The 17,040-nt window shown below is 36.7% G+C and overlaps 5 protein-coding genes across 8 annotated transcripts; 1 reads left to right on the forward strand and 4 right to left on the reverse strand.

The window, feature by feature from the left end:
• Positions 1-80: 80 nt before the first annotated feature.
• Positions 81-2,099, reverse strand: LOC136776320 (peptidyl-prolyl cis-trans isomerase 6-like). Its single transcript, XM_066731748.1, has 5 exons — positions 1,854-2,099; positions 1,415-1,619; positions 1,118-1,320; positions 899-1,041; positions 81-315 (listed from the first exon to the last, which is right to left on the reverse strand). The coding sequence occupies exons 1-5, from the start codon at positions 1,911-1,913 to the stop codon at positions 219-221; spliced, it is 708 nt and encodes a 235-aa protein (XP_066587845.1). The 5' UTR covers positions 1,914-2,099; the 3' UTR covers positions 81-218.
• LOC136776318 (carboxypeptidase B-like) lies at positions 2,084-5,093 on the forward strand. 3 transcript variants are annotated; one of them, XM_066731745.1, is made up of 7 exons: positions 2,084-2,174; positions 2,303-2,515; positions 2,663-2,824; positions 3,116-3,310; positions 3,931-4,240; positions 4,314-4,545; positions 4,665-5,093. In XM_066731745.1, exons 4-7 carry the CDS (start codon positions 3,124-3,126, stop codon positions 5,022-5,024), a joined length of 1,089 nt encoding a protein of 362 aa, XP_066587842.1. In that variant the 5' UTR covers positions 2,084-2,174; positions 2,303-2,515; positions 2,663-2,824; positions 3,116-3,123; the 3' UTR covers positions 5,025-5,093. The 3 variants fall into 3 exon arrangements, with proteins under 3 accessions (XP_066587842.1, XP_066587844.1, XP_066587843.1); XM_066731747.1 differs by lacking the exons at positions 2,084-2,174; positions 2,303-2,515 and having other exon boundaries at positions 2,561-2,824; XM_066731746.1 differs by lacking the exons at positions 2,084-2,174; positions 2,303-2,515; positions 2,663-2,824; positions 3,116-3,310 and adding an exon at positions 3,739-3,806.
• A 1,094-nt stretch (positions 5,094-6,187) lies between these two features.
• LOC136776317 (odorant receptor 49a-like) lies at positions 6,188-8,159 on the reverse strand. Of its 2 annotated transcripts, none has more exons than XM_066731743.1 (10): positions 8,075-8,159; positions 7,858-7,972; positions 7,647-7,766; positions 7,470-7,587; positions 7,139-7,403; positions 6,944-7,069; positions 6,787-6,892; positions 6,630-6,716; positions 6,389-6,521; positions 6,188-6,316 (listed from the first exon to the last, which is right to left on the reverse strand). In XM_066731743.1, exons 2-10 carry the CDS (start codon positions 7,960-7,962, stop codon positions 6,216-6,218), a joined length of 1,161 nt encoding a protein of 386 aa, XP_066587840.1. In that variant the 5' UTR covers positions 7,963-7,972; positions 8,075-8,159; the 3' UTR covers positions 6,188-6,215. The 2 variants fall into 2 exon arrangements, with proteins under 2 accessions (XP_066587840.1, XP_066587841.1); XM_066731744.1 differs by having other exon boundaries at positions 6,604-6,716.
• A 1,773-nt stretch (positions 8,160-9,932) lies between these two features.
• Positions 9,933-15,258, reverse strand: LOC136776204 (transmembrane protease serine 9-like). The gene is made up of 15 exons (XM_066731585.1): positions 15,244-15,258; positions 14,825-14,929; positions 14,700-14,765; positions 14,472-14,598; positions 13,199-13,514; positions 12,776-13,082; positions 12,540-12,704; positions 12,454-12,464; positions 12,027-12,114; positions 11,681-11,704; positions 11,579-11,622; positions 10,990-11,082; positions 10,614-10,913; positions 10,189-10,489; positions 9,933-10,100 (listed from the first exon to the last, which is right to left on the reverse strand). Exons 1-15 carry the CDS (start codon positions 15,256-15,258, stop codon positions 9,933-9,935), a joined length of 2,130 nt encoding a protein of 709 aa, XP_066587682.1.
• Positions 15,166-16,684, reverse strand: LOC136776301 (trypsin-like). Its single transcript, XM_066731725.1, has 4 exons — positions 16,615-16,684; positions 16,225-16,540; positions 15,796-16,102; positions 15,166-15,702 (listed from the first exon to the last, which is right to left on the reverse strand). Exons 1-4 carry the CDS (start codon positions 16,676-16,678, stop codon positions 15,532-15,534), a joined length of 858 nt encoding a protein of 285 aa, XP_066587822.1. The 5' UTR covers positions 16,679-16,684; the 3' UTR covers positions 15,166-15,531.
• Between the last annotated feature and the right edge of the window lie 356 nt (positions 16,685-17,040).

Below are 17,040 nucleotides of genomic sequence, written 5' to 3' on the forward strand. Positions count from 1 at the left end.
TGTACATACGATGATACGAATGAGTTGCAACGACCAAGAGCTGAGAGTAAACGCGATAATTTCAATGTTTTCTCACACTATTCTTTATACACATTTATTTTATTTCACCTTAATCTTTAACACGTTTTTGTTCGACCTTACACAGTTTATGTACAGTAAAAAATCATTGTCGTAGATAAAATCTGGAAAATTGTTCCAGCTATTGAGAAGTTCGCCGCCTATACGTCCAGCTGCTTCATCATCCAATGGAAGAAGCCAAGAATAGAAAAACTAAAACTTAACGGTACAAAGGTTGCTTTGATCCAGGCCCAAACGCTGTAATTTGACGAAAACATTGAATTTTATAGATTCATTGGATATGCCTTATCAGAGGTAGCTCACTAGAATACGACAACACATAGCATCAAAATTGAACTTGATTCCTAAATAATGCTACTAGCGGGCTCGAGCGTTACTCGCTAAGTGACAGTGATTACCAATTTTCTAATAGCCTGCGTTAAAGATGTGCATTCGACTGACATGAGTGAGAACCACTGACGTACATATCTTGGATGGAGTATCAACTGCTACTCTACAGGTCACATAGGGGAATACAAAAATATAGCCAATGGCGATGATAAAGGATAATAATAGATCGTAGATTGGCGTGTTGACCTACTTCAGTGCACTGTCTCTTTCCATTCAATTGACCCATTTACAATAATTGTTTTTTTTTTTGTTTTTTACTTTTTCGTTATATTTTCTACGTGAGGGAGTGGAGGTATGTGTTCGTTTCTTGACTCTCTTTCTCTCTCTTTTATCCAATAGATAATAGGAAACGAATAAAGACACGATTCAAAAAGCACAGAGTAGGCGGAAAAGGAAGTGCGATAATACAGTTGCTACACTAGAAATTTACTCGTATGGTTCGTCGCTTATGGTAAATGGCGTAGTTTTCGGAAGCAATCCGCTCTCCAGGATCACCACTGGATTCACTGGTTTGTCATTTGCATCGGTTTTAGTCTGTTCAATCTTGAAGACGACGTCTTGACCCTCTATCACCTATAACAAGAAACACAAATTATGATTAAAATAATTTTTTAGTCGGAAAACATTTGTCAAGGTAAAAAGGCTATACCTTTCCAAAAACGGTATGATGGCCGTCTAACCAAGGTGTTGCTATGGTGGTGATGAAAAACTGACAGCCATTCGTGTTCTTGCCAGCATTCGCCATGCTAACGAACAATGGCCCGGAATGCAAAATATCAAAATTCTCATCATCGAAATATTTGCCATATATGCTAATAGATCCACTACCATCGCCCTTGTCTATATCTCCACCTTTCACGAGAAAGAAAGAAATTTGATTGAAGTGAATGTAGAATGACAAAACACGTACATAAATATATGTACGAGCAAGTGATATCATTCTCACCTTGAATCATAAATTTCTTGATGACACGGTGGAACATCGACCCTGCGTAAGTTCTTCCATTTATACCAGTCGTAGCGAGTGATATGAAATTATTAACTGTTTTAGGTGCAACATCACCAAAGAGGCCAATAACGATTCTTCCAGCTGGATAGTCATCGATCATGATATCGAGATAAACTTGATCGGTGACTTTGTACGACGCTGCCTAAAAGCGAGAATACCGGAAGCAATAAATTAGCATAACAATCTTTGAATACGGAAAAGAAAAGCCTCGCAAGAAGACATCCCTTTATAAAGATTCTCTTGTAAGGCTGCTCCGATCTGGGACAATTTAACTCGTCCATGTTACGGATTGCATAAGAGTGCAATTAATTACGCCAAAGAGCAACTAATAGAGAATGTATCTTTAATAAGGAAGTATTGTATAATTACACGATACCTCGATGGTCGAGGAGGCAGCGAGGAGAAGACAGATGACGATTGGTAGCGAGCACTTCATGGTGTGGAGCGGGCGTCTCTTTGAATGACGTGCCAGAGTGGTCTGTTTGTTTTATTAATACGCTGTGGAAGCAGAGGAAGAATCAGCAGCGGATGAAGAGGATGAAGAAGGACAAGAAGAGTAGGACTGTTTATGTATCAAAGCGCGGCTCAGAGTTGGAAGTCGGAGTTCGACGGCTGACGGCGACTCACGGCCCACGGCCGTTGATGCGATGCGCGATGCGTTGCCACTTGCCCTCCTCTACGCGCTCCAGCTCCGCATGTGGGTTCTCAATGCTCCCGCAGCTAATTCCATTGACCGATACTCGATAGAGCAGCGAGTCGCACAGCGTCGTAATCTCCACCTCCTCTACTCCCCCTCTCACCTCTTTCTTTTTCTTCTTCTTCTAGTGTATTATACATATAGGCTTTCGAGAGCTGAAAGAAAGATCGATCAAAGGGAAAATACACTTTACTGTAATGTATTGTATATGCCAGTGGCGTTCGTGTTCGTGCTCGTCGAACGATCGCCCGGCGGGTCGGCCACGAGCGTAAAATCCCGTTAGCTTCCGAACGTCGACCGTGCCGAATATTATAAAAGGTAGAAAGCCTCTGGTTTCCAAGGTAAGTTTCGGAAAATGAAGAGACACGCGAGGTACTCGTGGCAATGCTCCTTAATAATTCTATTGGGACATGCTTTTATTGTTCTTCTTGTTTCCTCCGTGGATGGGTGCTCTCTGAAACGATCTCGTCGTCAACTGGACGATTTAGGAATTCCCATCGACGAGGCATCTCAACCTGCGCAAGATTCGGTAGTCGTCAAGGCCGTTGATATTCCTGAGGCAAAAATCAGCTACGAGGGAGCACAATTATGGAGGGTTCGCGCTACTGGAGATCAATCCGATTATCTCTCTTATCTTCAAGATACTGGAGGTTTTAATTCTTCTCAAGTTTCTTCATACGAGTGTGTACTACCGTGAAGACGCACGAGAGTGCGATCATAAAAACTCGATTATCTCCTTAACAATAGAAGATATCAATTTTGTTCACAGAAGCTTTTCAAATCTGCTATCTCCATTCTAAAAAGTCTTGCGCAAAAAATTGATATCTTTATTAATTTCGGAGATAAATGGGTTTTCATAGTTATATGTTCTAGTGTGTCTTCGAGTGGTATAGAATAAACTAAACATAGAGAGTAGTTTTGACAATTATTTTCATCAACAGATGTATCCATGTGGTCCGGCAACGACACAATGCTGGATGTTTTGGTACAACCTGAGGTCATTCCAAGAGTATCCAAATTTTTGCACGAGAGGCACGTGAATTACGAGATTGTAATATCTGATTTACAAAGAGCAATTGAGCAGGAAAATCCAACTTTGTCCGCCGAAGAGATGGAAGAACTTGAAGGGAGGAAAGGTAAATCTCGTTTGATTTCTGAAAGGAAGAAAAGCCTCTCGAGTTGATTTTTTCATGCTTCGATGTTGTACTGGTGTGCGTGGCTAAATTATATATGTATGTATTGGATTTAACAACGTAGTACCTAATAAGATTAAGCGTGCCGGGGTCATCATCCTCTTGGGTGTGGAAGAAACCTGGTAACCCAGTTCCGCTCGATCCACAATGACGATTGAAATGAACAGTTATAGCTAGCGGGCTGCGATTGATCAAGCGGAGGGTATATATTATATTATAACATATATATACAATATTTAGCTACGCACATGCAGCAGCACGCGAACACTCCATGCAGCAAATAGCAACGCAAGACTGCAGAGATTGAGAAAGCAAAAAAAAAGTGATTTTTTAGCCCGATACGCTTGGTGGCAGGGGTTCAAGCGCAAATATCCACGTCCTCGTCCAATTCGCTATCCCGTACCTTACGTAGTACATCAAGGTCCTTGGCATTTTAGGGGTGAGCTATGCTTATTGCGCTTAGAATACGCTTCGTAGCTAGCAACTCGCGTGCGACCTTTATCAAGTGTCAAGTTCACTCTGATCGTGTAGCTACATACGTACTATATACAATGAACATAAAGGCCACAGAATGGAATGGAGCAGCTATCATCGATTGGAGGATATACACGGTTATCTGGATTACCTGGCTGAAACATTCCCGGAGCTATGTTCGGTCATGAGCATCGGTAATTCGGTCGAAGGTCGTCCACTGAAGGTTTTGCGCATCAGCAATGGGAAAGCAAACGTGCCAGCACTGTGGATCGACGGGGGGATCCACGCGAGAGAGTGGATCTCACCGGCTGTAGTCACTTACGTCATCAATCATTTGGTGGAGAATAGCGAGGATCTCGAGGCTGATTATTATATACTGCCGGTGGTCAATCCTGATGGGTAATTTTATATGGAAATTTTAATGATATTATTGTATAATGGAAGTAATACGAACCCTTGTTTCTTCATTTAGGTACGAGTATACGTTCAGAGGCGATAGACTGTGGAGGAAGAACAGAAGTAGTCCTGAGAAAGGGGGTGTCTGTATCGGGGTTGATCTCAATAGGAACTTTGGCTATCGGTGGGGAGGCCTTGGAACCAGCAAACAACCATGTCGAGAAATTTTTGCTGGTACCGCACCGTTCTCCGAACCAGAGACTAGAGCCATTCGTAATTTCTTCGAAGCTAGTGCGGCTAATTTTAAGGTAAGTTATATATATATGTTGTATATAATATATTATGTAGTTTTTATAGTAGATAATAAAGCACACTAGAGGGTAAAGTGGAACTATATATATATTTATGAAGGCTGCTTGGTTTTCAGGCCTATCTGACATTTCACAGCTACGGACAATACATCTTGTACCCTTGGGGATACGACAGAAGGGTACCACCGGATTACGCGGACCTTGAAAGGGTCGGTCGTCAAGCAGCACAAGCTATGAAAATTGCCGGTGGTGCCGCTAGTGTTTACACAGTAGGAAATAGTGCTACCACTTTGTACGCTGCTTCCGGTGGCGCCGACGACTGGGCAAAAGCAATCCTGAAAATCAAATACACTTATACGATCGAATTGAGGGATACAGGCAAGCATGGATTTGTTCTGCCTGCTCAATATATCGTTCCAACAGCCAAGGAAGCACTCGCCGCTATAGATGTGGTCGTACAGGCCTCTAAATTATAATTAGTTCATTGGTATATTTATATATACATATAATACATATAGTACATGTTCGTTCATAACTTATTTATTATCTGCGCAATAAAAATCATAAGAAATTACATAATTATAATAATGCTCAAACCTCAATTGTTCAACATAATCATTGCTATCCAAGGTAAGTAAGCCAATAATCGTGTATAAACGGAGGGCGCATTCTTAGTACCGTAGGGAAATAAATCCTAAGAGACAATGCTGATAATTTCCGTTTGATCAAAATCGTTGATAGCTATATATCAACGGTTCCCCGGAATCACCCTGAAAATTCAAATAGTATAAGATGTATCCTTGAAAAATCATATAGGTTTTTTGGATTTTCTACAAATAATTTAGTAGAATATCTATACAATAAAATTCATGATGATTCTTGAAGGTCATAAATTAATAGCATTATCTTATGCCCTTTTCAAGCAAAATAAATTTGGTCTGAAACATTTTTCAATATAATTTTGTTTATATTAATTAATTAAATTCACTGCCTCGACGAAATCACCCTATACATGTCAATACCAGAAACTCACCCTTTCGTGTAACCAACGTCCAGCAGTCTCCAGCAGTGATGACTCAATTATCTGTCAAAAAACTTCCGCCACAAACGTGTCTCAGTTTTATGCCTCTTGCTCGATCACCCTAATGAACCGATACCAACCATGAATATTTTCCCCTCTTGGCGTTGACACCACCAACGACTCTTGGCTCCCTTTGCACTACAAACCAAGACTCCAACTCTTTCCACTATTATATTTGCTCGTTGTCCTCCTACTGGAAACTTTTGAAAAATTCGCGATGCATAAACTCACCAGCCCAAAGAATAATGCTTAGCAAAGCATCTTTATATTTAAACTCGTGAGCTCAGCGGTCGACTGCACGTGTTTCCAAAGTAAAAAGGATGTACTTCTTCCTTTAAACTGGAAAACTCGTCATTCGACTTTGTAGAGGAGTGAAACTATTTACTGCGTTTTTCCTATTTTCCATCTAAAGAAAACCAAGATGGACGTATCTACTTCAACAAGCAGTTTTCCATTTCTATTACTACACAAAGTGGTAATTGAGAATGTCAAAAGTCTGGTTCAACTTTGCTAAAAACTATACATGATTGCATATAAATAAGACGCTTAAAATGATATGTTTTTGTGAGATTGCTTTTATTATTTGTCAATGATCATTGTAGTAATTCGCATTTTTCTCATATGGGACAATTGCTTCGATCACATTTCTCTGAGAACCATGAAATACGATAGGCCTGTTTGCAGGATCTAAATTAAAATGTAGTAATAATTGTGAATCCTCGATAATTATAGTAGACGTAATCGTCAATTGTTTCTTACCGTACGAAAACAATCGAGGGAGGGTTCGAAAAATCCATAAGCGGATAAGCGACAGGGTTTGATGCTTCTTCTGATCAATAATATTATTAAGCTTTGAACCTCTCTGGAGCAACGATACCATTGACCAAAGTACCTATTATCAATATAATCAATTGTAATTCTTACGATAAAATTAAGCTACGTCCATTTCTCGCTTAATTATATACAATATTTACGCTTTTACAGGGACGTCCGAACTCACGTTGATCAACCTCTGACACATGAAATTAACAATGAAGAAGAATGCCAACAGAACAATAATTTGCAACAGAGCTTTATAATTCTCGATCTAAGAAATATGGAGGAATATTTATTATATTATAAAATATATTCAGAGTAATTAGTAATATTTTACTCACTTGAAAGTTAGTCAATTGATACAATGTAGGACTCAGTATGACAACCACCCCAACAACAATGATAAAGCAGCTAGCTCCATAATATGTCTCCATGACCTTAACGAATCTGAAAAAATACGAGTGTACCAGAAATCACTGAGAATCTACAAATACTTACTCCGTTGCCTTTTGATGACGTTCTATACACAACACAATGGAATGACGATAAGCTACGTCCACGATAATTGACTTGTTCTTCGACTTAGCTATAATATCGTCTTCTATAGCGTATTCCAAACGATGACTAAAATCATTAAATAAGAGCTATATATAGAGATGCTCTAAAAGCATTGAACGAATAAGAATTTTATACCATAAAATAGCAAACATTCCACAAATCTGCTGTATAAATACGCAAAACATAGCTGTGTTTGCTAAGCCAAAAATACATATTTCAATCATAACCAAATAGCTGAACATTAGCATTTGGCTGATATAAATCTCTTCCTCGACGAATGCATAGCCATGAAAAATCATTTGCTTTCGTCGGGTTTCGTTGAGAGGAATGAATGTGTCCAGAATGTTCGGCATGTAAAATGTCACAGGTATCATTATTATCAATGGTATGCCAATGATGACTGTATAGCATAATAATGCACAGGGATTAGTATATAAAACGTTATGCACTTGCAAATTTAACTTACTGAACATAAAATAACTGAACAATTTGGCATGTTGGGAATACTCCCTGTTAATTTCATCTTCCACCTGATTTCTTTCAGCTGCCCAATCCTCGCAAAGTCTGTACCAAAGGTCTGCCAACTGTAATTTTAATTAGTACATCTGTATTGTTAGAAAGCTGTTAGGAAAGAAAGACTTACTTCTTGCATGTTGAGGCTTAAAGAAATAGATGTCCCAAGTGCACATGAGACGATGGCGAATACAGGCAAAATATCCAACACGACATCTTTATCGTAGTCAGCCACGACGATACCTGCAAACTGTCGTCGATCAGCTAATTTATTACCCAAACATAGAAAATTAAAATATTGCCTCACGATATAAGTAGTACCTATACATGTCAATGAATACCTGCATAATTAGACAAGCTGTGAGAACTACGTTATAGAACATCGCGCGAATGAAACGAAACCAGCCTGGTAAGGAAGGCCACTGTCCGGATAGAATAAGAAACATTATGTTTAGTCTGTAATATAAATTTGGATTTACGTCCATCTCTGCGTGAATCTCTCCAGAAGACAAGACAAAGTCTTATTATATTATATAATAGCAAGTTTTTCGATTATACCCGAAAGGGGGACTATATACTTTCTGTTTCACACGTTATCCCTTTTGCTCTGGACTTATTAAAAAATCATTGCAAGATATCGAGCCTGTGCACGTACGCATATTCGAATAATAGTAAGTATTTACCATTTATTGCCAGTTTTTATTTTTCAATCCAAGGCAAGTACAATTATAGCTTGATAAATAATTCAAATATATAGGTATTATTAGTATAGGTAAGTAAGAATTGCGTGCTATGACACGTGCTGTTTCGCAGCTTGAAATAAAGTCTAGTTAATTATTCATATGCGCAGGAAGCACAGAGGGTAAGAAGCAGTGCGCTGTAGGTGGAGATTCGACAATTTCAAAGGGATTCGTTTAATTGGCAGCAATGGTATCTCCAATCGATTCCACGAACGAAGAAATCTTCGTGTAGACGGAGGGAGTACTACGTGATCTACAAAGATGCTTGCCCCAGGAGACAATGCCTACTATCTCAGTCTCGCTATTGGATTTAATGGCTATCAAGTGTCAGCTGGAATCATCCTGAAGAACCGCAAGGAAAGAATAACGTATGTATATAAATTTATAAAGGATTCTATCTAAAATAGACCATAAATATCAAAATACTAGCATTGCAAGAAGAGACTCCACCAGTCAAGGGACCTGTGTAGATGTTCGACTCTTGCAATGATGAGCGTTCTTCAAGGTTCTCGATGGTCTCTTTGCAAGTTTGAAATCTACGATTGATAATTTATCATTTGCAGCTAATTCGGCCATGCTGGAGTCTTCGTGGTGGAGATGGAATCCCAAACAGAAAACACAACTGTTCCGGCAGGCTCTGTACAGGGTGAGTGTAAACTGATCGCAGCGATGGATTTCGACAAGGTCAAAGGCTTCTTCAGGTTGAGCAGTCCAATGTCGTAAGGACCCACATCCCTATATACGCATCGATAGATGAATTCGTAGAGGCGGAAAGAAGATTTATAGAGACAAAATGCAAAGAGAAAACACTAGATTGCTCTACAGCTATTAAGTATATACTATTTATTTGATGAACCTATTACAGATTATCATTTGCGATCCTATCGAAAAGCAATAAGTCTCAAACAAAAAGTGTGATGTACGTTTGATAAGATATATACGTTTGATTTGCTGTGTAAAATTATTCGAAATATTTAATTTAATATCGAAGATTAAGAAAACAATCTTGCAGAGAATAATTGATAAATTCGCGTGGCGCTACAGTGTCAGTTTTATCGGTACACGACAGACGCTAAGTGTGCTATTTTGATGCCCATGAACAATGTATTCTCTTGTAGTCATGTTTTATCTAGTTTAGGAATTACGTTCTTTGTATTACGCAGTTTCAAATGTATAGTTTCGAAGGAAACGAAACATTCATATGTCAATGATGAAAAGATGAACACTAAGTCATAAAGCTCATTTATAGATTATTATAGGTGTTATTAATAATTCGATAACAGAATAATTTGATTTTACCATGTGAAAATTTATTTGTCCATATTTTATCATGTAGATCGACAAAACTCGTGCTAATTTGGAGACATTGATTCTATTTAAACTAGAATGATTGTTTAAAGTGACTTCTATTTTGATAGCTGTAAAAGTTTTCTACAGCATGCGACTTACTATTGGACTAGCATCAAAGTCTTAGCAATAAAATCAAAAAATCGAATGACAATAAGTGTTGGAAAAAAAAGGAAACATCATATCTTAGTTACTCCATTTGCAAATGCAAAAGTATAATATTTAATTAAAAAATGTTGAAGTTATTATTAATATATTGTTTGCATTAAAAAAAAATCAGCTTCAAATAACAAATGATATATTAAAAGTTCGGTGCGTTTAAAACCTATTTAATTGTCAGCAATAGTTTTTTGAATCCAATCGATGTACGAAGAAACCTTTGTAAAGATGGAAGGAGCACCTTTTGTACCACATGGCTCTATTCCCCAAGAAACAATACCCACTAGTTCAACCTCACCGTTTGATTTAATGACAGTTAAGGGTCCACCCGAATCACCCTGAAAAATCAGACAAAAAACAATGTATGTACACATCAATCTGTAATATTATATTTTATATATAGTATAAATATTACGAGATACTAACAATGCATGCAATTTCAACGGTTGATGTATCTGTACAGATGTTCGTCTCCTTCAATAATGTGTTTATCCCAAATTTCCGTAGCAACTTTCTGCAAGTATTATAATCAATGATTTGTAATTTGGTTGTTTGCAATTTTTTGCTATATTCTGGAACGTCGTTGGGAATTAGGCCCCAACCAGAAAGCACTACAGTCCCATTGTACTCTGCGCCGGCTGCCGGTAAACTGATCGTGGAGACACTTGTCGTTATGGAGAACGGTTTCTTCAGCTTGAGAAGTGCAATGTTGTCAGCGCTTCTGCCACTATATGCGTGGATAGACGAATTCATAGAGACACAAGCAGAAAGATATATAATTAATAAATATCAAATGAGAAAACAGAAATCCCCCCTTTACTCGTAGTGCAATTAAATATCATCACCCTCACCCAACATAGCCTTTATTCATGATGATCTTTGCAACCTCAACCTCTTGCAAGGTATCTACAATGATATGGAACTTATTTACTCCTGCTACAACGATAAGCTTTTCCGGTTGACTGTTATCGATCACGCAAGCACCAGCCGTCAAGATCCATTCGGGACTTATAATAGCACCGCCACAAAAATGAGCACCATTTATACCTTTCGTTTGCAGAGAAATTTGATACGAAAACTGTTCTATTTTTGGCGTCGATACTCCCTCTGCACTTTCTTCTATAAAATTGATAATATTGGTAGATTGTAGCCTGTTCTTGGTTTTCAAATGATGGACACGAAATAAAATGAAATATTGTTATATATAGACGAGCTGATATTACTCACCATAATGCCCAAGTGCACTTCCAACTACTAGGCAAAGGAGTGATGAGTTTCAAAGACTGCATCTTTTTTCGGATTCTGATTGAACTGAGCTCTCTGTGAATCACAGATATTTACATACTATTTCATCAATGATCTAATTACAGCTAAGTTATCGCTTGAAATCCCTATCAGGAAATGTCGAATAAACGTGTAAGATGTGCCTGATAAGATAGGACCTATGGTATGCTATATGTAAAACTATCAAGAGACACAATTTTAGCTTAAATATTAAGAGAGAAATTCTATATACGGAATAGTAAACGGTGTATTACAAGCAACAAGAGTTAACGATTATGGATGGGTATGAGAATGGTAGTTTGTGTGCAAACAGGGGATACTATTTACACTTGTGCTTTTGTCAATTATTTGTTTCCATGTAATAGATGAAATTTTTTACCACAAGTTTATAATAATTGACTATTTTTGATGTAGTTAATTATTAGGCAGAAAATTTTATATAGCTAATTTTGTATCCGCACAAGTGCACTAAGGTGTACCTTTGCTTTCCACTTCAGGGATGAAATCGAAGTAAAACTCTTAGCGCATTTACATGACTGAGATTGGCGTGAAAATAACTCTTTTTAGCCCGATAAACTATATTGAAAAGACGCACTTCTCATGAACTTACTGTGATAAAAAAGAATCGATATACTTGCAGGGCTCTATTGTAATAGCTCTATCGGTATACTTCAAACGCTAATTATCTTATTTTGAAGCTGACGATCAATTGATTCCTCGATATTAATTTATTATCAATTTTCAGATATGTTCTTTATATTACAATGTGTATAGTGTATGTATAATTTTAAAAGAAATATTAAATATTCATTTGTATTTGTGTAATGATTACAATATTGTTTATTTTATTCTATAAATCTGGTATGATATACAACATTATTACATAAAATGCTTTTAAGTAAATATGGAATAAAATTGTAATTACAGTATAGTACGTTTTATGGTACAGTAATTAAGGCAAGTCAAGCATTTGTAAGTACGCTTTTAAGTGAAACCGTCGGTAGTTGAAGCTTAGCATTACAGCATACAACATCATCATATGTTATTATAAGTCTTATTAAAAACTTTCTAAAACATAATATTTTAATTTTAACAAATCACAATTTAGTCACATACATTTTACTTTATCAGTTAACAGAACTAGTGTACACTTGGGGAAATTGATTATGTAAAAATCTAAATAATTATTTCAAAAGATTACAGCTTTGCTAGTCAGGAGAGCTTCCCCAGCATCAGAATTGCTACTAAATTGGCATTTAATTTCTAGAAATAAAACCTAAGAACCGATGAGAATAATCGAAGCAAAAAAAAAAAAAAATAAATCTCGTTATCTGTTATTCCAATCAGAAGTCCAAAGTTATCATTTTTAACATTTTAATAAATATAACTTAGCTTTCTTATTCATACACTGCCAGCATCTTCAAGAAGTAAATTCACTTTAAACATTCAAAGAATCTATTAATAACTCGAATAATATCAAAAAGATTCTTTTAATTGGCAGCAATACTATCTCGAATCCAATCGATATACGATGACACCTTGGTATAAATGGATGGAGCACCGGGTGTACCGCACGGAGTTATTCCCCAGGAAACAATGCCCACTAACTCAGTCTCGTTATTCGATTTAATAGTTATCAAGGGTCCACCAGAATCACCCTAAAAACCAGAGAAAAAAGAATAAATATATTTTTAACATATAGTTGTAGTATAAATATTGTAATACTAACATTGCAAGCAGAGAGTCCACCGGTCAAGGGACCTGTGCAGACGTTCGTCTCGTGCAATGATGAGGATAAGTTGAACTTCCCAAGGGCTTCCTTGCAAGTCTGAAAATCTATGACTGACAAGTCAATTTTTTGCAATTTTTCAGGCCAAACTGGTTGCTTCGTACTGGAGATGGAGCCCCAACCAGAAAGCACTACCGTTCCGGTAAGCTCTTCGCCGGCTTCCGGTAATCTGATAGCAGCAACAGCTTTCGACAGGGTCAACGGTTTCTTCAACTTGAGCAGCGCAATGTCGTAAGGATTCACACCCCTGTACGCGTCGATAGATGAATTCGTAAAGAAAGAGAGAGATTAATAGAGACCAAATGCAAAGAGAAGATACCAGATTAATCGTACAGTTATCAAGTATATATATAGTACACATACCCAGCATAACTTTTGTGCGTGATGTTCTTTTCAACCTCGATCGATTGCTCAGTGTCTTCATCAACCCCGAGTTGGTACTTTCCTGCTTTTACGACAATTATTCCGAATTCCGGGAGGTCGACCATGCAATGAGCAGCCGTCAAAATCCATCTCGAATTTATAATAGTACCACCGCAATAAAATATAGAACCTGTGAATTCCCAATGCAGGGAGACTTGATGCGGAAACTGACCTTTCTTGGCAGGCGATCCTCCCACTATGCGACCCTCGATGGAATCGCTGAATGTTGGTGCATTGTAGTCTATCCTTGGCTCAACTGATGAACATGAAGTGTAAAGAAATATTATTTTACACAAAATGTTTCAGTATTTGTCTACCCTAATGAAAGGGTGGACTTCTCAGCTTATTTTAGAAGTATTTCTCCTCGGCTCCTTTTTCACATCAGTAAAAGGGTAATTTTAGAGTTATTAAATTTTTTAATTTATCAAGTGCGTGACGTAAAACAATGTGTTTCACGACGCGATTTACAATCTAAATAAAATTCAGACATTCGTTCACTATCTAACAATATTATTTAGCAGCTGTGTACAAGCTATTGTGTAATTACTTGATTGATTATCGAGTAAAGTGAAGCTTCAAATTCCTTCTTCAGCAATAAAAAAATTAATTTGAAAAATAATTTTATTTTTATTTCCACTTGAAATTAATAGCCTTCAAGATTCCTGTTAACCAATTACTCGATCAATTACTTCAACGTCCCCACTAGAAAGATTTACGTATGGTAAAAATATTTTTGCCTTTCATATTTGGACTCATGAAAAGATTATATTCATTTCATTTCAAATTTCGGAATAAGTTTGATTTAATATTAATTACAATAAAATTGTAGCTCCTATTCATAGTAAGAAAGTACATTGAACTATTTGAAAACAATAAATGTATATTGTTCAAATAGTTGAAGACATTCCTATGCAAGTTCTTAAAAAAATTTAAACTAATTCTTGCAATTATTCAGTGAATACCTGTTATTTTTTCATACATCAAATGACACTGCTGATCGACGTTATCTGTCCAGTGTGACGTTAAGTACGGCATTTTACATTACGCAATTAGATATATAATTAAAAATATTAATAACTCTAGAATTTTTCTTTTATGAAAAAGTGTCTTTTGAAACAAAGTCCTAAAATAGGTCCCTCTTTCACTGAGGCATGCGAGTACTGCAACACAATGTAGTGCAGTGTGGAAAAAGACAATAAGTTCAGTAACTCACCATAGTGGCCAAATACGCATCCCAACAATCCCAATAGGCAAACAAGAGTGAGAACTTTCAAAGACCGCATCTTAATTCGAATTCTGATTAGTATAAAGTCTCCCGTCGAACTTGAGGTATTTATATACTTTCATAGATTAATTAATTAAGGATTATCTCTTGTTATCCTATATCGAAAAGCAGAAACTTCGAATAAAACGTCTGATGTGATTTTTGAAAGATAAATACCTGAGATAATTCGTGTAAAACTATATCAAATGATGCAACTTCAAGTTGTTGATTAGGAGGGAAATCCTACGCAAAACAATTGATATGCTTGCGGGACATTATTGTGTGTTTTATCGGTACATTGCCAATGTTGAGTGTCTTATTTTTATGTCTACTACCAGTGAAATCCTTTTTAGTCGTGATTCATCAATTTCAAATTGTTCTTCAGCATTTTCATTTTGACTCAATAACTATATGACCAAGAATAATTACTTATATAATCGTAATATTTCTAAATTTTTGTTAATATTTTAAATAAATAGTGTGTATTGATTCATAATTGGAAACATTCAGTGGTAAACGTTTTATTCTTGATTTTATAAAACTATTTTTAGGTTGGATTTTAATAAGAAGATTAAAAATTCTTAGTTTCAATGGAATTTTTTATTGATATTACATCCTATTTTCTACAACGTCCAATATTTTTTTAGTTCATATTAGTAACTTTATAATACAATAATTTAATTTTACCATGGAGCAACTCAGTTGCGACTAGGTAGTTTACAAGGTAACATAGCATAGCTATACTATTTGGGGAATTGATTACTTTACCACGTAAGCGGTTAGCAACTAGACTAGCATAAGAGGACCCAAGAAAAAATCCAACAAACAAATCGCAATAAATGGAGCAAAAAAAACGAAATAAATTTGTTAATCAAACAAAAAATCCAAAGTTTTATTTTTTCTCAACAATTCATATTATTATTATTAAATTGTCTATTCTTTAAAATGAAATTTCTTCTTAGAAATGCAAGCGATGCATTAAAAATTAGATAATTACAAAGTAATTGATTCAGTTTTTAGCAATTGTATCTTGAATCCAATCGACATACGCAGAAACCTTAGTATAGATGGAAGGAGCACCGTCTGTTCCACAAGGGAAAACACCCCAGGAAGCAACGCCGACTATTTCAGTTACGTTTCTGTAGCGATTAAAGGCTATCAAGGGTCCACCTGAGTCGCCCTGTAAAAGGACAGAAAAAAATATGTATACATATAACACATTTGTAGTATATATTATATTTAAGGTGTATAGTACGAATATTATTATACTAACGGCGCAAGCAACGGCTCCGCCTGTCAAGGGACCCGTGCAGATGTTCGTTTTTTCCAATAACGAGTTCCCTACGAGTTTTTTCAAAGCATCCGAACAAGTCTCATAATCGATGATTGTCAAATTTGCCGTTTGCAATTGACTCGGCATAATTGGCCTGTCTGTCGTGGAGACAGAGCCCCAACCGGACAACACTACATCCCCGCAAGGCTCGACGCCAGCTATCGGTAAACTGATCGGAGCAACAGCTTTCGATAGGGTCAACGGACTTTTCAACTTGAGTAGTGCAATGTCGTAAGGACCCACGCCACTTCACGTGTCCATAGATGAATACGTAAAGACAAACAAAAATCAAAAAAGATCGAATTAAAAGAAAAACTCCTATATATAGATAACTTATATTGCACAATTGTATATCGCGCACTAGCTTACCCTTTAAATTTTTCGTGCACAAATTTCTCATCCACATCGATCGATTGCTCAGTCTTTTCATAGATATCGAAATTGTTCACTCCTGCTGTAACGACAACCAAACCAAACTTTGGGAGGTCAGTAATGCAATGAGCAGCCGTCAAGACCCATTCAGGGCTGATAATAGCACCGCCGCAAAAATGTTGAGGATAATAGAAATCCCATCGCAGAGAAACTTGATGCGGAAATTGACCTATTTCTGCCGTCGATCCTTTCGTTATGCGACCGTCCACGAAACTACTAAATTTTGGTAGGCCTAGTCTTACCCTTGGCACAGCTGATAAGCAGGTGGGAAAAGGGAATATTATTACATATATATGCACTTGTAAGAGACAGATTAAGGTAACTCACCATAACGGCCAAGCGCGCTTCCGATCAGGCAAAGCGCAGCGATCACTTTTAAAGACAGTCCCATTTTTATAACTCTAATTGATATGAACTCTCTGTAAATCTGTGGTATTTATATACTATTTCGTTGCTAGCCTAATTAAAGGTTTATCACTTGAAATCCCTTCCACAAATAGGAAGCTTTGATTAAAAAGTGCGAACATTGTTTGATAAGATACAGACTTGTGATACGCTATGTAAAACTAGTAAAACTCTATTTCATATCGAAGATTAGAAGGAAAATCATATACAAAAGAGCTTATATATTTGTGGTACACTATCGTGTCAATTTTTTCAAGGTATTACCAATGTTAAGTGGCTTATCATGCTACCTGTTAGTGTCCAATTCCATCAGAGTCGTGTTTTACCCACATTAAGAAGTGTTTCTAT

The sequence above is a fragment of the Prorops nasuta genome, unplaced genomic scaffold, assembly GCF_024137725.1.
Source record: "Prorops nasuta isolate Cenicafe-Biocafe unplaced genomic scaffold, Cenicafe_Pnas_1.2 PNAS00009, whole genome shotgun sequence".
Lineage (NCBI taxonomy): Eukaryota > Metazoa > Arthropoda > Insecta > Hymenoptera > Bethylidae > Prorops > Prorops nasuta.

Bases quoted from the DNA above. Each gene is read 5' to 3' on its own strand.
- LOC136776317 (XM_066731743.1), bottom strand. From the start codon at position 7,962: ATGTTTCTTATTCTATCCGGACAGTGGCCTTCCTTACCAGGCTGGTTT. The intron at 7,767-7,857 runs GTATTCATTGAC...GATCGACGACAG, and splicing joins CAGCTTGTCTAATTATGCAG to TTTGCAGGTATCGTCGTGGC. The intron at 7,588-7,646 runs GTAAGTCTTTCT...TTAAAATTACAG, and splicing joins TAAGCCTCAACATGCAAGAA to TTGGCAGACCTTTGGTACAG.
- LOC136776320 (XM_066731748.1), bottom strand. From the start codon at position 1,913: ATGAAGTGCTCGCTACCAATCGTCATCTGTCTTCTCCTCGCTGCCTCC. The intron at 1,620-1,853 runs GTATCGTGTAAT...TCTCGCTTTTAG, and splicing joins CTGCCTCCTCGACCATCGAG to GCAGCGTCGTACAAAGTCAC. The intron at 1,321-1,414 runs GTGAGAATGATA...TTCTCGTGAAAG, and splicing joins CAAGAAATTTATGATTCAAG to GTGGAGATATAGACAAGGGC.
- LOC136776301 (XM_066731725.1), bottom strand. From the start codon at position 16,678: ATGGGACTGTCTTTAAAAGTGATCGCTGCGCTTTGCCTGATCGGAAGC. The intron at 16,541-16,614 runs GTGAGTTACCTT...CCTGCTTATCAG, and splicing joins AAGCGCGCTTGGCCGTTATG to CTGTGCCAAGGGTAAGACTA. The intron at 15,703-15,795 runs GTTAGTATAATA...GTCCTTTTACAG, and splicing joins GCGGAGCCGTTGCTTGCGCC to GGCGACTCAGGTGGACCCTT.
- LOC136776318 (XM_066731745.1), top strand. From the start codon at position 3,124: ATGTGGTCCGGCAACGACACAATGCTGGATGTTTTGGTACAACCTGAG. The intron at 4,241-4,313 runs GTAATTTTATAT...TTCTTCATTTAG, and splicing joins CCGGTGGTCAATCCTGATGG to GTACGAGTATACGTTCAGAG. The intron at 4,546-4,664 runs GTAAGTTATATA...CTTGGTTTTCAG, and splicing joins CTAGTGCGGCTAATTTTAAG to GCCTATCTGACATTTCACAG.
- LOC136776204 (XM_066731585.1), bottom strand. The intron at 14,599-14,699 runs GTATTTATCTTT...AATCTATGAAAG, and splicing joins TTTTACACGAATTATCTCAG to TATATAAATACCTCAAGTTC. The intron at 11,623-11,680 runs GTATATCGATTC...TTTTCAATATAG, and splicing joins ATTACAATAGAGCCCTGCAA to TTTATCGGGCTAAAAAGAGT.